The following is a 17,367-nucleotide window of genomic DNA, read 5'->3' as shown; positions in this document are numbered from 1 at the left end:
CGTCCCCGCAGAGCAAGTGTTCGTGTGCGTGGAGGGGAGGCTGCTGCAGCCAACCCCCCCGCGGGGAGCTTGTGACGCGCTCTCCCTCGTCTGTCCCCAAACCTCGGAAAGGCCGAGCGACCTTCCGCGAGCAACTCTGTGGCTGGCGTGGGAAGTCTGCGCCTCCCTCCCCGGTGCTCTGGGCGGAGCAGGCGTGGCTCCAGCTGCTGCCAGGCCCAGGTGGGTCTGTTTGCGGGGGCTCCCCGCGAGCCGCCCCCAGCGAGCGAGCTGGCTCGGTGTCTGCGGGGGGCAAGTGGGGCGGGGCATCGTCTCAGGGGATGGGCTGACCTCGGGTTCTCAGGCCGCGAGCCCGGGCGCCTGAGGGCCCACGCGGTGCCGCCGTGGCAGGGCTGTGGGTGCCCCGGTGCCTGCATCCCGGTTCTCGAGGGACGCCGGAGTGTTCAGGACGAGCATAGTTAGTGGAGTCAGGCTCCCCGGGACCCTGGGACCCCAGAGTAGTCGGCCACGGATCCACCAACGGTGTCATTTTACACGACGGAAGTGAAGTGTGGATGAGGACCGCTCCCCTGTGACCTCCTTGCCCTCATCTGTCCTGTCTCCTACTTGTAAGCCCACGAGCGCAAACTGTTTGTGAGAATCATTCTCGAACTTCCAAGGATTGCATAACAGCCATCCAGTTTCCGCTTGCCCCGCTTGCCTTGGCAAAGCGAGTTTTCCCTGGCGCCCCCACCCCGTCCCCGTGCTGGCCCCTGCGGCCTCCTCTGCAGGGACGGAAGGGCCGGCTGCCCCCGCCCCAGGCTGCCCTCACAGACCCAGCCCGGCTGGTGTCACAGCCTTGGGGCTGGAGGGAGGTGGTGGCTGCGGGACCACAGGGCCCCTTGGGGTGGCCCGAGCCCTCGCGCAGAGCTCAGGGCGCTGCAGGGAGGAGAGTGGGCTGCCCGGCTCCTGCGCCCTGGCCCCAGCCCTGGTGCTCTGTCCCTCGGTTTCCCGGGTGACCAGCGGGCACCGTCTCCCTCACCTACTCAGACATACACCTGTCCCGGCCGTGCCTCACCCTCGGGAGACCCTGCAGGAAGGGGTCACAGCAGCCCCCATACCGTTTTTGGACCGAGCCCTAAAGGCAGCGGGAGGGGACCCCGGCCATGTGCTGCCCTGCGGGCCGTGGACGTGGCTGTGAGGCCCACACCCCCCGCAGCCATTTCTAGGCCGGCGGAAGGAGCCCTGTGTGTTCTCACCGAGCGGCCCAATTAGTGGCCTAATTCAGAAAGGAGCTCCCTGTCACCGGGGACCTGCTGCAAAATGTCTGTAAGGCCGTGGGTCATCAGCAGGGGAGAGGTTGCTGTTCCTGCCCCAAAGACCCCCCGGCAGGAATCGCCGAAGCAGGGTCATATCTGTGACCCACCTGGGTCCCCTGGGGCCTGGATGCATTTTGGGGGTTTCCAAGTCTAGCCCCCATAGGAAGGTGCGAAGTTAGGGGTCCTGGGGTCCTGTCTTACCAAGCATGGGGGTCTCACGGCCCCTCATGCAGGAGCAGAGGTCACTGCAGCGGGCTGGGTCAGCACAGGGGCCCCAAGGGTTCACGTGGCAGTGCGTGTGGCCAGCGCTGGGAGACACCACGGAAATGGGGCAGGAGGTGGCCCTGGGGCAGACTCAGGCCCGTCCCCACCCGCGCTGCCCCTGCACGGCCTCCAGGGCTGCGGCACCAGCGCGGACCCCCGTGGGCACACATCTGTCCGCTTCTCTCCTGGGGACTGGGGCAGGCACTAGGTCCCCACAGCCTGAGTCCCACCCTGTGTCCTGCCTCCTTGGGGACAGTGGCTGTGCTGGACAGAGCTCAAGCACCCTCTGTGGACTTCTGCATGTGACCAGAATCAGGGGCCTTGGCAACCCGGTCGGGAGCTGCCTCTGCCCTTCCAGGCCAGAGCGGCTGGCCGGGCCTCGGTGGCACTGCGGGTCCCCGAGGGCCAGCAGACCCCAGGCTGTCCAAACCACACTGCTGCCCCAGCGAATGAGGGGGTCTTCGTGGGGTCCTCTCCCCTCCCACCCGAGTCTGGGGGCATCTGGGGCAAAACACCCCTCCCCCTCCCCGGGGCAAAGTGGCGCCTGCAGGTCCCCCACCCCCCACAGGGAGAGCCCCAGGCAGCCTGCCGTGATGGAGACCCACCCCTCGGCCCAGACGGAAGAGGGGCCCAGGCGGGGCAGCCGGGGGCCACGGGAGAAGCATCCACCCCCACCTGCTGGGAGCGGCCATCTGCCCTGAGGGGGGGGCCTGGTGCTCCTGGCCCTAAGCTGCTCCAACCCCCCAAATCCGTAACAAAAATAATCCTCCCTAATGTGCCCCAGTTCCAGAAGTGCCTTCTGATCCAGCTGCGCGTGCTGCGCATCAGGAGCCCAGGGGTGCAGGTGACCCCGTTTCACTGAACCGCGACAGGGATTTAGCCTGGGCACCATCGCTACCAACCGGGCTGGGCAGGGGGCCCCAAGAGGTTCCATGTGACATGGGGGACAGAGTGACCAGCTCACAGGCCCCAGCCCAGGGGAGGTCCCAGGAGGGACCAAGGGCCTGGAGGGCGGGGGCAGCATCTGGGGAGCTGGGTCCTGCCGCCCCGTGAGGCCAGCGTTGCTGCCCGGGGGCCCCTGCCCGGGTTGCAGCCTGCGGCGTGCGTCACCTGATGATCCCTGAGGCGCAGCTTCCCCAAGAGCCCACGGGGGGGGCGGGGGCGGGGGCGGGAGGAGACATCGGGAAATGCGTCTGAAGAAACGGGGGGTGGCTCTGGGGTGGACCGCGGGGCGAGTGTCCGCTGTGGCCCCACGGCAGGGCCTTTGGTCTCAACTCAGGGCTGCGAGGAGGGAGGTGGCGGAGGAGGGAACCCCCTGCTCTGGGTCCCTGGCGCTCAGCTCCCTGGGCAGCATGTTCTGCAGCCACCACAGGTGGGCATGGTGTGGGGGCACCTCAGGCCACCCCCTGGGCCATTCCGGGCTCAGCGCAGCCTGCAGAACTGCCGCACCTCCCACCCCCGGCCACCTGCCCGCTGCTGGGCAGGGAATGAGGACAGGGCCAGAGCAGGGAGCCACCTCCCTGGGGCCCAGGACCCCTGGCAGGCAGAGGCTCACATCCTGGGCCCAATGAGGCACACCTCCTGGCCTGCCCTCGCTGCCTTCCTCCGTGGACACTACTGAGGGCTGCAAAGACTGCAGACGCCAGCAAAGGGTCCTGGGACACTGGAGGGGAGGGATGGCTCTGACCAGAGGGGCCCTTTGGGCCAGGGCACAAGTTAACCGGCCGAAGGCCCTCTGGACAGGCATTGTGACGCCGGCCAGGAACCACCCCCCTGCCCAGTGCGAGAGCCAACCCCCGAGCCCCACACTGTCCCCTGGCTGTGTGTCCCACCCACTGGGCGAGACCAGCAGCGGCTGGCAGTGTGTGCCAGGCAAGGCCGGTCTCTGGGGTCAGCCCAGCCCTGAGAAGGGGGGCAGGGGCGGTGCCAGGACTCCAGGCAGCAGGAGTGGGCCGGGCACCCGCCAGCGACTCACTGCACATCACTTGGCCCTGGCTGTCACCTCGCTGGCACCTGGCCCTTGTCATCACTTTGCCTTCGCTGTCACCTCCCAAGGTAAGTCAGGCCCCGTGTAGTGAGGAGGAAACTGACACCCGGGACTTGCCGGGGTCAGTCCGCGGGCTCACCCGACTCCCGCAGCCGCGGAGGGCAGAGGGCGGCCGTAAGCGGGAGAACGGCCCCCAAGTGCTGCCCGCGGGCGGCGCGCGGTGGAGGAGCCGCGTCCCTGCGCCGTGCGCGCCGCCCGCAGTGCCCGCCGAGTGCGCCGTGCGCCGTGGCCGGGGGCGTCCGCGGGACGCGCGGGCGGGCGGCGGGGCTCCAGCGGCGGCGGCTGCGCACAGGTAGGGCCAGAAGGCGGCGGCAGGGCTGTGGGCAGGGCGGCCAAGCCCCCTGCCCGGAGCTGGACCCGCGCCCACGTGGCTGTTTGCATGCGGGCCACCAGGGATGAGGGGGCTGGAACTGGGGGGCCCTGGGAATCCCCAGCATGCAGAGACTAGCCCTACTCCCCGGGCTGTCACCCCTGCTCCTGGTTGACCCTCCCACGACCCCTCCTGGTCAGGCCACTGTGTCACCAACAGGCTCCCACCATCACCAGGCCCTGGGCACACCCAGCACAGCAACAGCCCAGGGGGGATGGAGACTCTCTGACAAGGGGCCCCCAAACTCCATGCCATCCCCCGCCCCCCCCCAAGGTTGAGGAATCCAGTCCTGTCTTCCAGCCTCCGGGACAGGGCACAGCGAGGGCTCCTGGGCCCCTGGAGTGGGCTGGGGTGGGAGCTGCCGCAGCACCCCTTCCCAGCTAGCAGGTGTTCTGGGAAGTCTCAACCTGTGGCTTTGCCGGGGTGGTTCACACGCAGAAACCAGGCTGGGGGGTTTCAGGGCAGCTCCCAGGACGGCACTGGGCATGGGGGGGGCACCCACAGCCCAGGTCCCTGGCATCCTCAGCACACACCCCCACTCTCCCAGGGATGCAAATTTCCGCCAAATCCCCCCGGCCCCAGGGCCGGCTCTGAGTGGGCTTCTCCCATGCAAAGCAGAGGCCCACGGGAGGCCGGCAGGTCCCAGCCCACCTGGTTTGGTTACTGTCTGCGACCAAGAGCTGGGAGTGCGCCTCAAGTGGGAGGGTACGAGGGCTAGGGGGTCCCAGGGCCCTCCTGCACTGTGTGCCCAGTGCTGCTCTCTCCCAGGGCAGGGTCCCATCCCCCTCCAATCCAGAGCTGGACCCTGGTACGCTGGGGGCAGGCGGCACAGAGCTAAGGGTGGAAAGTTCTGCGGCAGCTAACTAGCCCCACGGGGGAGGGGGCCTGTGGGGCCTCATTAGCCAGGCCTCTCGGGACTGTGCTCTGGCCCTGGCCCTGGTGACCTGCCCGAGCAGTGGTAGGACTTCCTCCCTCGCTTGGTCCAGGGGACTCAGGTCAGTGGGGAGGGGACAGCGGGGGCAGTGGCTTCAGCCCCTGGTGCTGCTGCTTCCTGCCCTGCCCCCAGCCGCAGGCTGGCCACTTCCGAAGCCCCCGACGCCATGGAGGAGTGGGACGTGCCCCAGATGAAGAAAGAGGTGGAGAGCCTCAAGTACCAGCTGGCCTTCAAGAGGGAGATGTCCTCCAAGACCATCCCCGAGTGAGTGCCCTGCCGCGGGATTTGCATGTCATTTGCAGGGCGATGCTCGTTTGCATGAGCCTAGCCACACCCCAGCTCGGCAGGTGCCGCCGCCCACCCACCACTCCCCCCACCGCCTGCAGGCTCCTCAAGTGGATCGAGGATGGGATCCCCAAGGACCCTTTCCTGAACCCCGACCTGATGAAGAACAACCCCTGGGTGGAGAAGGGCAAGTGCGCCATCCTGTGAGCCCCGCCCGGCCCGACTGAGACTGTTGGCAGAGCAAGTCTGTAAAGGCGCGGCTTTTATAAAACCTCCAGGGCTCTGTGTTTCGCGCGTGTTCTGTGGAGATAAAGCAACGCCAAGGGCCCCCATGGGCTGCGGGCGTCCACCGTGGGGTCAGCCCCTGGGCCTGGGGCTACAGCAGGTCCCTGATGTACAGGCTGCGCCGCACGGCATTGGAGACGCCCTCGTTGAAGCGGAACCAGACCTCGCTCCTGCCCACCGCTGTGCCCATGCGCCGCTCCACTGTGTCCTTCTCCAGGGCCACGTCCTCTGCGGGGGACACGAGGCTGCTCCTTGGCCCAGCCCAGGCCCCCCAGCCCCCAGGCCCCCCGGACCCCTGCACACACCTGCCCTGGGGGCTGCCGCACTCCTGACGACCACACGTCCGAAGAAGTCCCTCTCAGGCTGACGGGGAGAAGGGGCCCATTAGCCTCGTGGGACGGACCCCTGTGTGGCCCCTGGTGCCAGACGGGAGGACCCAGGGGCCATCCCCAGGGAGGAGGGGTCCCAAGCGCCGAGAGCCTTTCCTGACCCTGCTCAGGCCACCACCCCCACATCCCTCACCACCTCACAGCCGCCTGTTCCCCATCAGGACCGCTCTCCCGCCCAGATGGGAAACTGAGACCCAGGTGGAACATTGTCATGCGAGGTGGAGGGAGCCAGACCTTCAGGACAGCCCCACCCTCTCGGCCAATGGCCCCGCCCCACAGCAGCTCTGGCCCCGCCCCACACCTGCTCCTCCCGGACGGCTCTCATGATGTGCTCCAGCCGCTGCTCGTGGTTGCGCAGAGGTCGGCAGGCATCCTTCTCCCCACCGCCTCCCAAGGGACCCTCCGGTCCCGCGGGGCTCCTGTCCACCTGCAGGGAGCAGGATTCAGGGAGGGCTGTCAGGGAGGGCTGGCTGGACAAGGCCAGAGCGGGGACAGTGTCCCCTCCCAGGCCCTGCCCCCAAGCCCCCTCTGTTCCAAGAGCCCAGGCAGGCTCACCGGGGGGCCGTTCCCAGCCCGCGACACAGCCTCGGCCCGCCGCATCTTCTCCACCTCAATCTCCCGGGCGATGAGCTGCTTGGCCTGGTAGGTGAGGGGCTTGCGGGCAGGCAGCTCGGGGAAGCGGCAGACCTCCTCCACGTTCCTGCTCAGGGCAGGGGAGGCAGGACACCAGGGCACCCAGTCAGCAGGGATGGGCCGGGGACCACCTGGCGCACGAACCCCAAACGCCACAGCTGGAGAGCTGTCGTGTGGGGCGGTCTCGGCGCTGCGGCACCCCAGCCCTGGGGCAGCCGGGGCTTAATGTCCCGAGCCTTGGTTTCCCCAGCTGTAGTGGGGATGAAAACAGAACCTACCCAGGGACGCAGGAGAAAAAATAAGATGGCAGGTGGACCCTGCTGGGGCTCCTGGGCTGCACGCTGTGTCCCCGCCCCCCACAACCATCTCAGGTGGGAAACAGAGTCCTGGGAGCACTAGTCACACACGGGCCACCCAGCTCGGGGGGCCTCTGGGGACTGCTTTGGTGGGGCATGAAGGCTGGGAAAGGCTCTGCAATAAAACAGGTCCCAGGCTGTGCCCCACCTGGGGGGCTGGGCAGCGACCCCCATCTCACAGTCCCACCTGAGCAAAGGCCACACTGGGACTGGCCACTCCCGGACACCGTGGTAAGACCACACTTCCAGACTCCCGCCCAGCCCCCAGGCCTAAGCCCCACCGGGACTCACGGCTCCAGCCTGTAGACATACTGCCCGTCGGGCGTGCGCTCCTGGCGGTAGGTGAGGCTGTAGGCGAGCATGGTGCCCACGAGGCTGGCCAGCTGCTGCTTCTCGCGGGCACCGTACAGCTGTGTGCTCACCTGGGCAGGGGGCGGCAGGTGGGAGGCTGAGCAAGGCAGGGCCTGCCCCCAGGAGCCCCCGCCCTCCCCGGGGCTCGGCACTCACGGGGCGCAGCTTGGGCGCGAGGATGTCCAGGAGCAGGCACAGGGCGTCCAGGACGAGGGCCTGGGGCGCAGCCCGGCTGCGCGTGGCTGGCGCCATGCCTGACACCAGCGTCTGGATCAGGTTCCTCGTCTGGCTGGTCCGGTTCTGGGCCTGGGGCAGAGGGTGAATCGGGCAAGATCACCTGGGACCTCGGGGCCGGGACCCCGGGGCCAGACCCTGGGCGGGGTGGGGGGCACCTCCTGCTGGCTGCTGGGGAAGCTGATCCTTGGCACGTGGCTGCGGGCAAAGAGCACGTGGAAGGCCACGGGCAGGAAGGACACGTAGCGCAGCAGCTGGAAGCTCTGGCCGTGGTGGGCGGCCTGTGCCAGCAGGTCGTCGAAGGCCAACCAGTCGAGGGCGGCGCACACGGTGCCCAGGCTGGAGTCCCGCGGGTGCAGGCGCAGGAAGTTGTCGAACAGACCCTGTGGCGGCGGTGGGCAGGCCTCAGTCCCGCGGCCCGCCAAGCCCGGGTCTGGGGGCCGTGGGCAAACACCAGGAGCGAGCACCACGGGCCTGGGGGGGCTGGGAGGGTGCACCCTGCGCCGCTCACTCAGCAGGACGAAGACCCCAGGGGAGAACCACCCACTGGCCTCCAGGAGCCAGAGGGGGCCAGCCGCAGCCCCTCCCTCCACACCACCAGGGCGCGAGGCCCACTCCCCCCACGTGGGATCCCACCCCGAGGCACCAACACACCACGGATTTCCGGACTGGCCCGGATCCCCAGCCGCTAATCCAAAGCGGCTTAGAGTCAAGAGGCAGCTTAGGCCCGGCTTTCCCAGGGCTGAGGTGGGGGTGCCGGGACCTCTGCCCCTGCTCAGGCCAAAAGCCCACTCCACCTGCACGCTCCGACCAGAACCCAGCCCCTCCCCGGTCAGAGGGTGGCAGAGGCTCCAGCCCCCACCCACGGATCCCTGGGTCAGACACCCCCTCTCCCCTCCCCCCTCCAGGCCCCTGGTACCCTCCAGGCCTCCCTGCTCGCCCCCTCATCCCTCCCCACCCCGTCCCCCACTGCTCACGGCCACCTGAGAGCCCTCCTGGCACCCCATCCCCACCACCCCCGCTCCCGGCCTCCTCTCACCCAGCCCCCCTAGCGTCTCCTGCTCCCTGTCCACTCCCGGGGGGCACCGGGCACCAGGCAACGCTTGCGGGAGAGCAGAGCAGGTACCTGGACCACCTTCTCGTGCTCGCCAGAGGAGGTGGCGACGTGCAAAATGTGGTAGAACCGCTGTGAGGCCGTGGTCAGGGAGCCCGTGTCCCCGTGGCCAAGCTGAAGCATGCGGGCGGGCAGGGCCGCGTCCTGGCCCAGGCGTCTCCTGCAGACGGGTGCGGGGGTGGGCTGGGCCTTGGGGAGGCAGCGGCAGCCCCGCCGCCCACTCCGCTGCCCGGCAGCACCCTGGGTGTCTGCGCTGACCATGCTCTGGAATCGCCAGGACGCCCCAGCAGGGCCCCCAGCCCTAGACTGACCCTCCTGGACTGACCCTCGGGGAAGTCACCTCAGGGACCGGGCTGGGAACAGCACATCCCGCAGGCTGAGCAGCCCTGGGTCCCTCCCCAGACGCTGACTGCTCCCTGCCCCAGCGGCCTCCCGGCGCTGCCCGGGCAGCCAGGAGCTCCAAGATCACAGCCCAGAGACCAAAACGTGGCAAAGATGAGGGTGGGCCTGAGGCAGAGACGGGGGCCAGGCCAGAGCTGCACCCTGGGGGCCCTCGCAACGTCGGGGCACCCTTCCCACGAGGGCCGGGGAGGCCGAGGCACAGCCTGGAAGGCCGGGTTGGGCGGCCCCCCGGCTCCTGGGCGCTGGGTCCCCGTGCAGGTGGGGCTGGCTGCACACGCAAGGCCCGCGTCCTGGGGCCCTGACAGACGCCGCGTCCGGGCCGCCCGCTGCCCACCTCTGTGCCCGCGGCAGCTGGAAGACCTCCTGCCACACCGAGAAGAGCCCCTTGCGCTGGTCCTTGAGGCCAACAGGCGCGGCGTGCACGTCCCGCACTCTCAGCTGCCGCCGGCCCCGCCTGTGCAGGAACTGGACACGGGGTGGGGTGAGAGGCAGCCCCCCCCAGCCCCCCACCCCCACGGTGGCCCAGCCACCTACAGGGTGTTGACGCCCCCCCAGCCCCCCCCACCGCGGCCCAGCCACCTGCAGGGTGTTGACGCCCCCCCCCCACCGCGGCCCAGCCACCTGCAGGGTGTTGACGCCCCCCCAGCCCCCCCCACTGTGGCCCAGCCACCTGCAGGGTGTTGACGCCCCCCCAGCCCCCCCCACCGTGGCCCAGCCACCTGCAGGGTGTTGACGCCCCCCCCCCACCGCGGCCCAGCCACCTGCAGGGTGTTGACGCCCCCCCCGCCCCCCCCACTGTGGCCCAGCCACCTGCAGGGTGTTGACCCCCCCAGCCCCCCCCACTGTGGCCCAGCCACCTGCAGGGTGTTGACGCCCCCCCCCCCGCGGCCCAGCCACCTGCAGGGTGTTGACGCAGGCGCGGATGTCGTTGTCAGCCTTCTCGCAGAGAGCGGCCAGCGCGCCCGGCTCAGCTCGCACGCCCTGCCGCAGGGAGATCTGCGGGGTGGGCGCAGGTGCTGAGCCCTCCTGCTGCCCTGAGGGCCCCCCAGGACGGCCCCGCTCAGAGGCCCCCCTGTGGCCACAACCCTGTTCCTGGAGACAGGGGAAGAGCAGCCCTTGTCCCGCAGGCGCCAAAAACCGTGTCCGTGGACTGGCCTCGGCCCTGCCCAGGGCCACCCTCCACCAGGGACTGGGCCAGTCCAGATGCCACCACCACCACGTCCTGAGCCCGCAGGGGACACCGGGGAACAGGGGCCACACCCCACCGGAGCCGGCCGTGCGCCTGCTGGGCCAGGCCCTGCCCCACTGACCTCCTGCAGCCGCTGCACCAGCCTGGAGGGCAGAGTCGGCGGGAAGTGGAGCAGGAAGGCTTGCTGCTTCAGCTGCCGCAGGGCCGGCGCAAACCTGGGGGAGGGGACGGCAGCACCCTCACCGGGGGCACCGCCAGGGCGGGCACCACCCAGGGGCACAGGCGCCTCCTGCTGCCCACTCACTGGTCGTTGCAGATGCAGACGATGGGCCTCGTCAGGAGCCCCCACCCTGCACGGCCCCGGCGGCCTCCACCCGCGGGCACGGCCGGGCCCCTCGGCTCCACCTCCTGTGGGCCCCTGCGGTTCAGGACACTCAAGAGGATGTTGATGGCAGCCTGCAGGGGTGCAGGGGGCGCAGTGAGCCAAGGCCCCAGAGCCCGCCCGCCCGCCCGCCCGCAGCATCAGGGAGGCCCACCGTGGGGGCCCCGTCGATCTCGTCGATGACCAGGCAGTTGGGCCTCCCCCCGGCACCCAGCACCGACTCCATCTGCGTGGCGGCCTCGATGCGCGTCCGGAAGGCCTCCGGGCTGCGGTCATCACTGGAGCAGTGAGGTCAGGGAGGGGTCGTCAGGGCAGCCGTGCCCTCAGCGCGGGCAGCAGCCGGCGTCCCTGGCAGGACAGCCCCCCGGCTGGAGGCCCGCCTACACCATGAAGCCAGCGCTAGATATGGCTGCAACACGCAGTGAGCCCCGAGCGAGGACATGCTCCCCCCGCCCACCCTGGAGACAGGACAACCTCCCTCAGGTCTCGGGCTGCAGCCCAAGCTCAGCGGAGCGTGCCCGGACAGACAAGGAACCAGAGACCGGCCTCCTGCCCCACTCGCCTTGCGTTCATCTCCACCACGGAGTACCCCGCGTGCCGCGCAATCACGTGAGCCAGGGTGGTCTTGCCCAGCCCCGGGGGTCCGCACAGCAACGCCACCTGCGGCCAGGGCAGAGGAAGAAGAGCTGCCACACACAGGCCTCCGGGAAGCTCCGCCCAGCAGCCAGAGGTGAAACTCCTGGCCCGACACCGGGTGCTCTCCCCGCACCCCCGGCTGCCAAACAGGAACCAACCCCACACAAACGTGCAGACAGCGCTCCTCAACAGAGAGCCCTGCGTGAGGCGAGTCGCACGGGCACTGGACAAGAACACGCTGGAACCCGTATGACCAACCCCCGGAAACCACCCGCCACCCCCAGGTCATCCTGGCGAGACACGGAGCCTCTGCAGGGTGTCGGCTTCGTCTGAACCGCTAGGACGGATCTAAGTTCCGGCTCGTGCTCGCAGCGCCTCACGCCAAGACCCCCAGAGAAGGTAAACGTGCCTCGCGGGACCCAGAGGCTGCGATGCACCGGCTGCTGAGAGAGCAAAGCCTCAGGCTCCGCGGCACCTGCAGCACGGCCAGGGGCCTCACCTTCTGCCGGGGCCGCTGGCTCGGGTCCAGCTCGGCCTCCAGCATCTCCTCCACCACCTGCTCGTGGCTCTTCCACTTGCCCGAGGCCGTGGCCTCCTTGCTGACCCGGGCCGGCTCGGCACTGGGCCTGGGCTTCCGGGCGGGCCTCTCGTGGCCAAACACCACCGGGTCCCACAGCTTCAGCCACTTGAGGAGGCAGCGGTTGGTGAACTGTGGGGAGGGAGGTGAAGCCTGAGGGAACCCCGGCCCAGTGGCACCAGGACCTGTGCCTGCCCTCGGGTGAACTTGCGGCCCCGAGACACAGACAGGGATGCTGGGCCTCGCGGTGGATGGCCAGCCCTTGGTCACCCTGCCGGTGAGTGCCACAGTGGGGACAGGAAAGGGGACCAAGACTTAGGGCAGGGGATGCCCCAGACCCCCATCCCAGCTCACAGCAGGGCACAGGTGAGCAGCGGCAGGCAGCCCTGTACAGACCAGTTCCCCTGCCCGGGGGCTGCGGGAGAGCAAGGCTGCTGCAGAGGGCGCGGCCCTGGCGGGCACAGCGTCCCCACCACCCCCCTGCCCTGCAGGCTGTGCGGTCACCAATCGCTGCCTCAACTAGGTGAGGCAGACCTGAGCCCCCATCCGTGCCCTGTGAGATGGCAATGCCGGGACCGGCTGGGGCCCAGGTTCTTTCCTCCTGGTAACGGAAAGCCAGTCACACTCGAGCGCGACCAAAACCTCACGTCGTCACTGAGCAGCTCCGTGTAGTGCTGGGGGGCAAACTCGTCCACCCAGAGGCATTGCTGGGAGGCGTCTTGGCCGCCCACTGGCTCCTCCTCCGGGGCCCCTGCAGGCTGGGCCTCCTCCTCCTCCTCTGACCTGAGGCTGGAGAACATGATGCCCTGAGCCACCGGACCCCTGGCAGGGACCATGCTGACCCCACAGCCCCACAGGACACAAGCTGGGGGTTGGTCCAAGAGCCAGGAAGGGCTCTGGGCCGGAGGGGCCCACCAAGTCACCTGCACAGGGTGTCTGAGAGCCACTGGGCCTCCTTGAGCAGCCGCTGCCGTCGCTGTGCGAAGGAGACCTGGGGTCAGGAGGCCTCGGGCGGCCGGTCACCCCCACCGCCCCTCCCGCGAATCCCAGGAACCCGACCTCACTGTGGACCTGCTCCTTCAGGGACGCAAACGACACACCCAGCAGGTCCAGCTGCCCGTGGCCTCGCCACCGGATGTCCAGGAGGGGGCTCTGTGGGGAAGGCAGGGTGACAGTCACCTCTGGGCCTCTTCTAGGCCATGGGGTTACCCACAGCCCCCCCGTAGTGCTCAGGGGCCCAGGTGGGAACCCCCCACGTAAGACAGCCAAGCGAGGTGGAAGAGACCCGTCTGGTCAGGGGCCCAGGGAGGAAACCACCCAGACGAGCAATGCCAACGTCGGGGAGGGGGGCTCCCCACCCTTAGGGCACACACGGGGGGCACCCGAGCAGCCTGCGCAGCACGGTGGGCCGTCAAGGCCGCGTCCCCGAAGCAGCTTCGCTCTTCCCCAGTCCCCAGCTGTATGGACGTGGCCCGACTTCAGCAACCCAGACATCCCCCCGGGCATGGGCCCCCCACCCTCGGCCCTGTCAGCGGCCACACGGCGCCCGCCCACCTGCACCCCGGTGCCCGTGGGATCTGCCCGCAGCACCAGGAAGGCGCGGTCGCCACGCGTGGACGTCACGTTGACGTAGTCCTCCAGAACGGGGGGCCGCCTCAGGACTGGATTTCGGGCGGCCGGGGAGGCCCGTGTGAGAGCCCCGTCAGCACCAGCGTCGGAGGGCCTGGGCGGGGACCGGGCCTCAGTCCCTGTCACCCTGGGACGGGGTGCCTGGATCTGTCCCCAGCTGGGGTGTCCTCCCGCAGGTCCCCACCCCAGGCCTCGTTCAGGGAACAGGATCCTTCCAAGTCCCCCTGGACACATGGGGTGGGACAGCCATGCCCCCAGCCACACACCCGTCGCCCCACGGCTCGGTGGGGATCTCAGGACTGGGCGGGGGGGTGATGTCCCTGGCTGGGGAGTCAGGCAGTGGTGGCTCCTCCATCTCCTCTGGCGTAAAGTCCAGCCTCTTGGCTACCTCCAGCCTGGACCGCTTGATTTTAGGGGCTGCAAGAGATACACAGAGGGAACAGGAAGCCCTTCCCCGGCCTGGCACCACCCCAAGCGCCCGAGCGATGCTGGGGACGTACTGGGAGGCAGGAGCCCATCCCCCTGGAAGTCAGCATCCACTGGTCTCTTCCTGGAACGGCCCGTGCTCTGCCCCGGAGATCCAGCGGGCGCGGAGTGGGTGGCGGCGTCCCCTCCAGCGATGGCCTCCTCGAACGTGAGCCGCGGCCGGCCCACCACCGCGGGCTGGGGGGCTCGGGAGGGTGACAGAGTCGGCATCCCTGCAGGGAGAGAAGGTTCACAGCAGCTGCCCAGGGCAACCAGACGCCGCTTGGCGGCAGTACGTCCGTCCACGGCGGCGCCGCAGGCCCCGGTCTCCGGCTCAACCTCCCCCGGCAGGTCCTCCTGGTCGCCCGGCTCCTGGCGTCTCACCTCCTCCGGGAAGCCCTCCCTGACTGCCCGGGGTGGGGTCGTGGTCCCGCCGTACAGGAGAGGGGGCGGAAGGGACCCCGGGCGGACGGGACCCCGCGAGGAAGGGACCCCGGGCGGACGGGACCCCGGGCGGCCTGCAGAGCGGCCCCGCGGCGGGGGCGGCGGGCAGGACCACGGCCGGGCCAGGATGCGCCCCGGGCCCGCGCCCACCTTCCAGCTCGGCCAGCACCTCGAGCTCGGCGGCGAACTGGCGGCGGAAGTCATCCTCGACGCCGCGCAGCTCCCACTCGTAGTCCTCCTCCATGGCGGGCGCGCCGGGCCCGCTCGGACTCCCGCGCCGCCGCCGCCCCGCCCCGAGCGCCTCGGCGCCGCCAATCAGCGGCCGGCGTGCCCAGCGGCGCTCGCCATTGGTCAGCGGGGCGGGGGCGTGGCTGCGCGAGGCGGGCGGGGCCGAGTCTCTGCCGGTAGTCACAACAACGGGCCCCGGAGCGCTTGCCATTGGCCTGTGCAGCCGCCCGTCCGCGGCGGAGGCGGGCCGTGGGCGGGGCGGAGGCGGGGCTGCGCGCGCAGGCCGGGTCGGGCTGGGTCGGCGCTGCGTGTCCCGAGCGGCTGTCGCGGGTCGCTGGGTCTCGGCGGGAACGCGGGGGCTGGAGCCGGGGTCCAGGGCGGCGTGCGGGGCCCGGCGGCGCGTCGCGGCAGCAGGTCGGTCTCCGAGCGGGCAGGGCCGCAGGGAGGGCGTGGATCCGGATCTGCCCGGACCTGGGCCCCAAGCGTCACGCCCGTCGCCCCGCAGGACTCAGTGGGGCGCGGGCGGGACCGGGAGCGGCGCCGCGTGGGGCCTGCGGGCGAGCGAGGGGCCCAGCCGGCACCTGCACCTGCACCTGCACCGGCACCGGCGCTCCAGGCAGCCCCGCTCCTGCCCCTGCCCACTCGGGAGAAGGCCCTCGTCACCGTCCGCGCTGGCTGGGAGGGTCTGCGGGGCCGGAGGACAAGGCTGCTCTGCGAGGTCCCGGTCAGGGAGGGCCCCTCACGGTCACCCGGAGCCAGGCTGACCCCCACTGGTTCCTGGGCCGGGCCTCAGGGATGGAGGGCCGGGGCCGCTCGCACAGTAGGTCCGCAGCTCGCCTGGTGGCTTCAGCCAGAGGCCTGGGGGGGCGACGTCTGTGGCGTGGGCTGGGTGCCGCCACGCCCTCACGCACACTCCCACCCTGGGTGGCAGGCCCGCCATGGAGCCGGGCAGCGTGGAGAACCTGTCCATCGTATACCGGAGCGGCGACTTCCTGGTGGTGAACAAGCACTGGGACGTGCGCATCGACAGCAAGACGTGGCAGGAGACACTGACCCTCCAGAAGCAGCTGCGGCATCGCTTCCCCGAGCTGGCCGACCCTGACACCTGCTACGGGTTCAGGTACGCAGGGCAGGGAGGAGGTAGCCTCTCGCCGGTGCCTGTCCAAGGAGGTGGCTCAGATGCTGGACACCGCCCTGAAGGCCACTGCCCCCGACTCCAGCCACGGCTGACGCTCTGCCCCGTCACAGGTTCTGCCACCAGCTGGACTTCTCCACCAGCGGGGCGCTGTGCGTGGCCCTGAACAAGGCAGCTGCAGGCAGCGCGTACAGGTGCTTCAAGGAGCGCCGTGTAACCAAGGCTTATCTGGCGCTAGTAAGTCCGGGGGGGGGGCGGGCCGAGGGAACTCGGGACTCCCAGCCTGCTAGGGCAGGCCCCTTGGTGCCGAGCTGCCCACTGTGTGCCACGTGGCCACCTGGACGTCAGGTGGGCTCCCTGGCAGTGGTAGGCTGGCCCCCTGAGCAGCGTGTGATCCCTGCCTTGCAGGTGCGGGGGCACGTCCAGGACAGCCAGGTGACCATCAGTTACGCCATCGGCAGGAACAGCACGGAAGGCCGGGCTCACACCATGTGCATCGAGGGCACGCAGGGTACGGCAGGCGGGGGCCGAGGGCACGTGTCGCCTAGCAGGACCCCGTGTGGACAGGGCCGACTCAGGCAGGCGTCCTGGGTTGGGATTGGCTGAGGCCCGTGCTGGCCCAGCTAACCCTCATGCACCTCTTTGCTCCCCAGGGTGTGAGAACCCAAAGCCAAGCCTCACGGAGCTGGTTGTCCTGGAACACGGGCTGTACGCGGGCGACCCTGTCTCCAAAGTGCTGCTGAAGCCTCTCACAGGTGTGTGCCCGCGTGGGCAGTGCCCCAGTTTCGGGGGAGAGAAAGGTGGAGGCACAGAGGCGGAGTGGCATCCAGGTGCAGCCAAGAACAGCACCCTCCACTCCGAGACCCGCAGCCTCTCACCTGGTGTGGGGGTCTCGCTGGCCTGGGTTCTGCAGCCGGACCAGGTGCCGCCCTGGCCCTGCTCTGGCCGGCGGTGACCCTCGGGGCAGTCCTGAGCGCTGACGGCCTCGTCTGTGGTGGAGGACAGGGAGGGTCCTGTCCCAGGGGTTGCCGGGAGGCTCTGAGGCTGCGTGGGAGAGGTTGGCTGTGACACGAGGCAGGTGGCGGTTATGGGTGTGGAGCCCCCCCAGCCTGACTCGCCCCCACCCCGCAGGCCGGACACACCAGCTGCGGGTGCACTGCAGTGCCCTCGGTCACCCCGTGGTAGGCGACCTCACCTACGGGCAGGCCGCGGGCCGGGAGGACCAGCCTTTCCGCATGATGCTGCACGCCTTCTACCTGCGCATCCCCACGCGGGCCGAGTGCGTGGAGGCCTGCACGCCGGACCCCTTCCTGCCCTCCCTCGACGCCTGCTGGAGCCCCCACATCCTGGTGCAGCCGCTCGACCAGCTTGTCCAGGCCTTGCGGGCTGCCCCTGACCCCGACCCCATGGACGGGGGCCCCGGGCCATGCAGCCCCTCCACGCTCCTGCCTGGGCCAGGCCGGCCCCCACCGCCCTGCACCAAGTCCCCCGAGACCGAGGCACAGAGAGCCTCCTGCCTGCAGTGGCTGTCAGAGTGGACGCTGGAACCGGACAACTGAGCCCTGTCGGGCTGCAGGAGGGGGTGGGGGCTGGGACCCCTGGGGGTGGGGGCTGTGCGCCAGAGCCCTGGGCCCATCCGAGCAGGTGGCGTCTGGTGGCCAAGGCGGAGGAGGACCAGGGCCGCCCAGGCCTGCGGGAAGGGCCAGCAGGGGGCGCCGGGCAG

General features: G+C 70.0%; 3 protein-coding genes across 5 annotated transcripts; 2 read left to right on the top strand and 1 right to left on the bottom strand.

Annotated features, from left to right (window-relative positions):
- Window positions 1–4,480: 4,480 nt before the first annotated feature.
- On the top strand, window positions 4,481–5,430 carry GNG13 (G protein subunit gamma 13). The gene is made up of 2 exons (XM_045541045.1): window positions 4,481–5,174; window positions 5,297–5,430. The coding sequence occupies exons 1-2, from the start codon at window positions 5,077–5,079 to the stop codon at window positions 5,400–5,402; spliced, it is 204 nt and encodes a 67-aa protein (XP_045397001.1). The 5' UTR covers window positions 4,481–5,076; the 3' UTR covers window positions 5,403–5,430.
- Window positions 5,431–5,440: 10 nt separating this feature from the next.
- CHTF18 (chromosome transmission fidelity factor 18) lies at window positions 5,441–14,548 on the bottom strand. 2 transcript variants are annotated; one of them, XM_045541042.1, is made up of 22 exons: window positions 14,432–14,548; window positions 13,873–14,070; window positions 13,639–13,789; window positions 13,298–13,466; window positions 12,803–12,895; window positions 12,667–12,719; window positions 12,391–12,532; window positions 11,666–11,875; window positions 11,093–11,190; window positions 10,685–10,808; window positions 10,453–10,604; window positions 10,270–10,363; window positions 9,857–9,955; window positions 9,294–9,424; window positions 8,570–8,717; window positions 7,602–7,826; window positions 7,366–7,515; window positions 7,150–7,280; window positions 6,425–6,569; window positions 6,171–6,296; window positions 5,786–5,843; window positions 5,441–5,708 (listed from the first exon to the last, which is right to left on the bottom strand). In XM_045541042.1, exons 1-22 carry the CDS (start codon window positions 14,523–14,525, stop codon window positions 5,572–5,574), a joined length of 2,928 nt encoding a protein of 975 aa, XP_045396998.1. In that variant the 5' UTR covers window positions 14,526–14,548; the 3' UTR covers window positions 5,441–5,571. The 2 variants fall into 2 exon arrangements, with proteins under 2 accessions (XP_045396998.1, XP_045396999.1); XM_045541043.1 differs by lacking the exons at window positions 12,391–12,532; window positions 12,667–12,719.
- Window positions 14,549–14,815: 267 nt separating this feature from the next.
- On the top strand, window positions 14,816–17,234 carry RPUSD1 (RNA pseudouridine synthase domain containing 1). Of its 2 annotated transcripts, XM_045541040.1 has the most exons (6): window positions 14,816–14,923; window positions 15,441–15,629; window positions 15,758–15,881; window positions 16,053–16,155; window positions 16,298–16,399; window positions 16,776–17,234. In XM_045541040.1, exons 2-6 carry the CDS (start codon window positions 15,448–15,450, stop codon window positions 17,201–17,203), a joined length of 939 nt encoding a protein of 312 aa, XP_045396996.1. In that variant the 5' UTR covers window positions 14,816–14,923; window positions 15,441–15,447; the 3' UTR covers window positions 17,204–17,234. The 2 variants fall into 2 exon arrangements, with proteins under 2 accessions (XP_045396996.1, XP_045396997.1); XM_045541041.1 differs by lacking the exons at window positions 14,816–14,923; window positions 16,053–16,155; window positions 16,776–17,234 and having other exon boundaries at window positions 15,099–15,629; window positions 16,298–16,387.
- Window positions 17,235–17,367: the final 133 nt, after the last annotated feature.

Source organism: Lemur catta, chromosome 2, assembly GCF_020740605.2.
Source record: "Lemur catta isolate mLemCat1 chromosome 2, mLemCat1.pri, whole genome shotgun sequence".
NCBI classification, from domain to species: Eukaryota; Metazoa; Chordata; class Mammalia; order Primates; family Lemuridae; genus Lemur; species Lemur catta.
Note: the sequence above shows the minus strand (reverse complement) of the source record. Positions and strands in the feature narration are given on the sequence as shown.

Bases quoted from the DNA above. Each gene is read 5' to 3' on its own strand.
- GNG13 (XM_045541045.1), top strand. From the start codon at position 5,077: ATGGAGGAGTGGGACGTGCCCCAGATGAAGAAAGAGGTGGAGAGCCTC. The intron at 5,175-5,296 runs GTGAGTGCCCTG...CACCGCCTGCAG, and splicing joins TCCTCCAAGACCATCCCCGA to GCTCCTCAAGTGGATCGAGG.
- CHTF18 (XM_045541042.1), bottom strand. From the start codon at position 14,525: ATGGAGGAGGACTACGAGTGGGAGCTGCGCGGCGTCGAGGATGACTTC. The intron at 13,790-13,872 runs GTACGTCCCCAG...TATCTCTTGCAG, and splicing joins GGATGGGCTCCTGCCTCCCA to CCCCTAAAATCAAGCGGTCC. The intron at 6,570-7,149 runs GTGAGTCCCGGT...TGCCCTGAGCAG, and splicing joins TATGTCTACAGGCTGGAGCC to GAACGTGGAGGAGGTCTGCC.
- RPUSD1 (XM_045541040.1), top strand. From the start codon at position 15,448: ATGGAGCCGGGCAGCGTGGAGAACCTGTCCATCGTATACCGGAGCGGC. The intron at 15,630-15,757 runs GTACGCAGGGCA...GCCCCGTCACAG, and splicing joins GACACCTGCTACGGGTTCAG to GTTCTGCCACCAGCTGGACT. The intron at 15,882-16,052 runs GTAAGTCCGGGG...CCTGCCTTGCAG, and splicing joins CCAAGGCTTATCTGGCGCTA to GTGCGGGGGCACGTCCAGGA.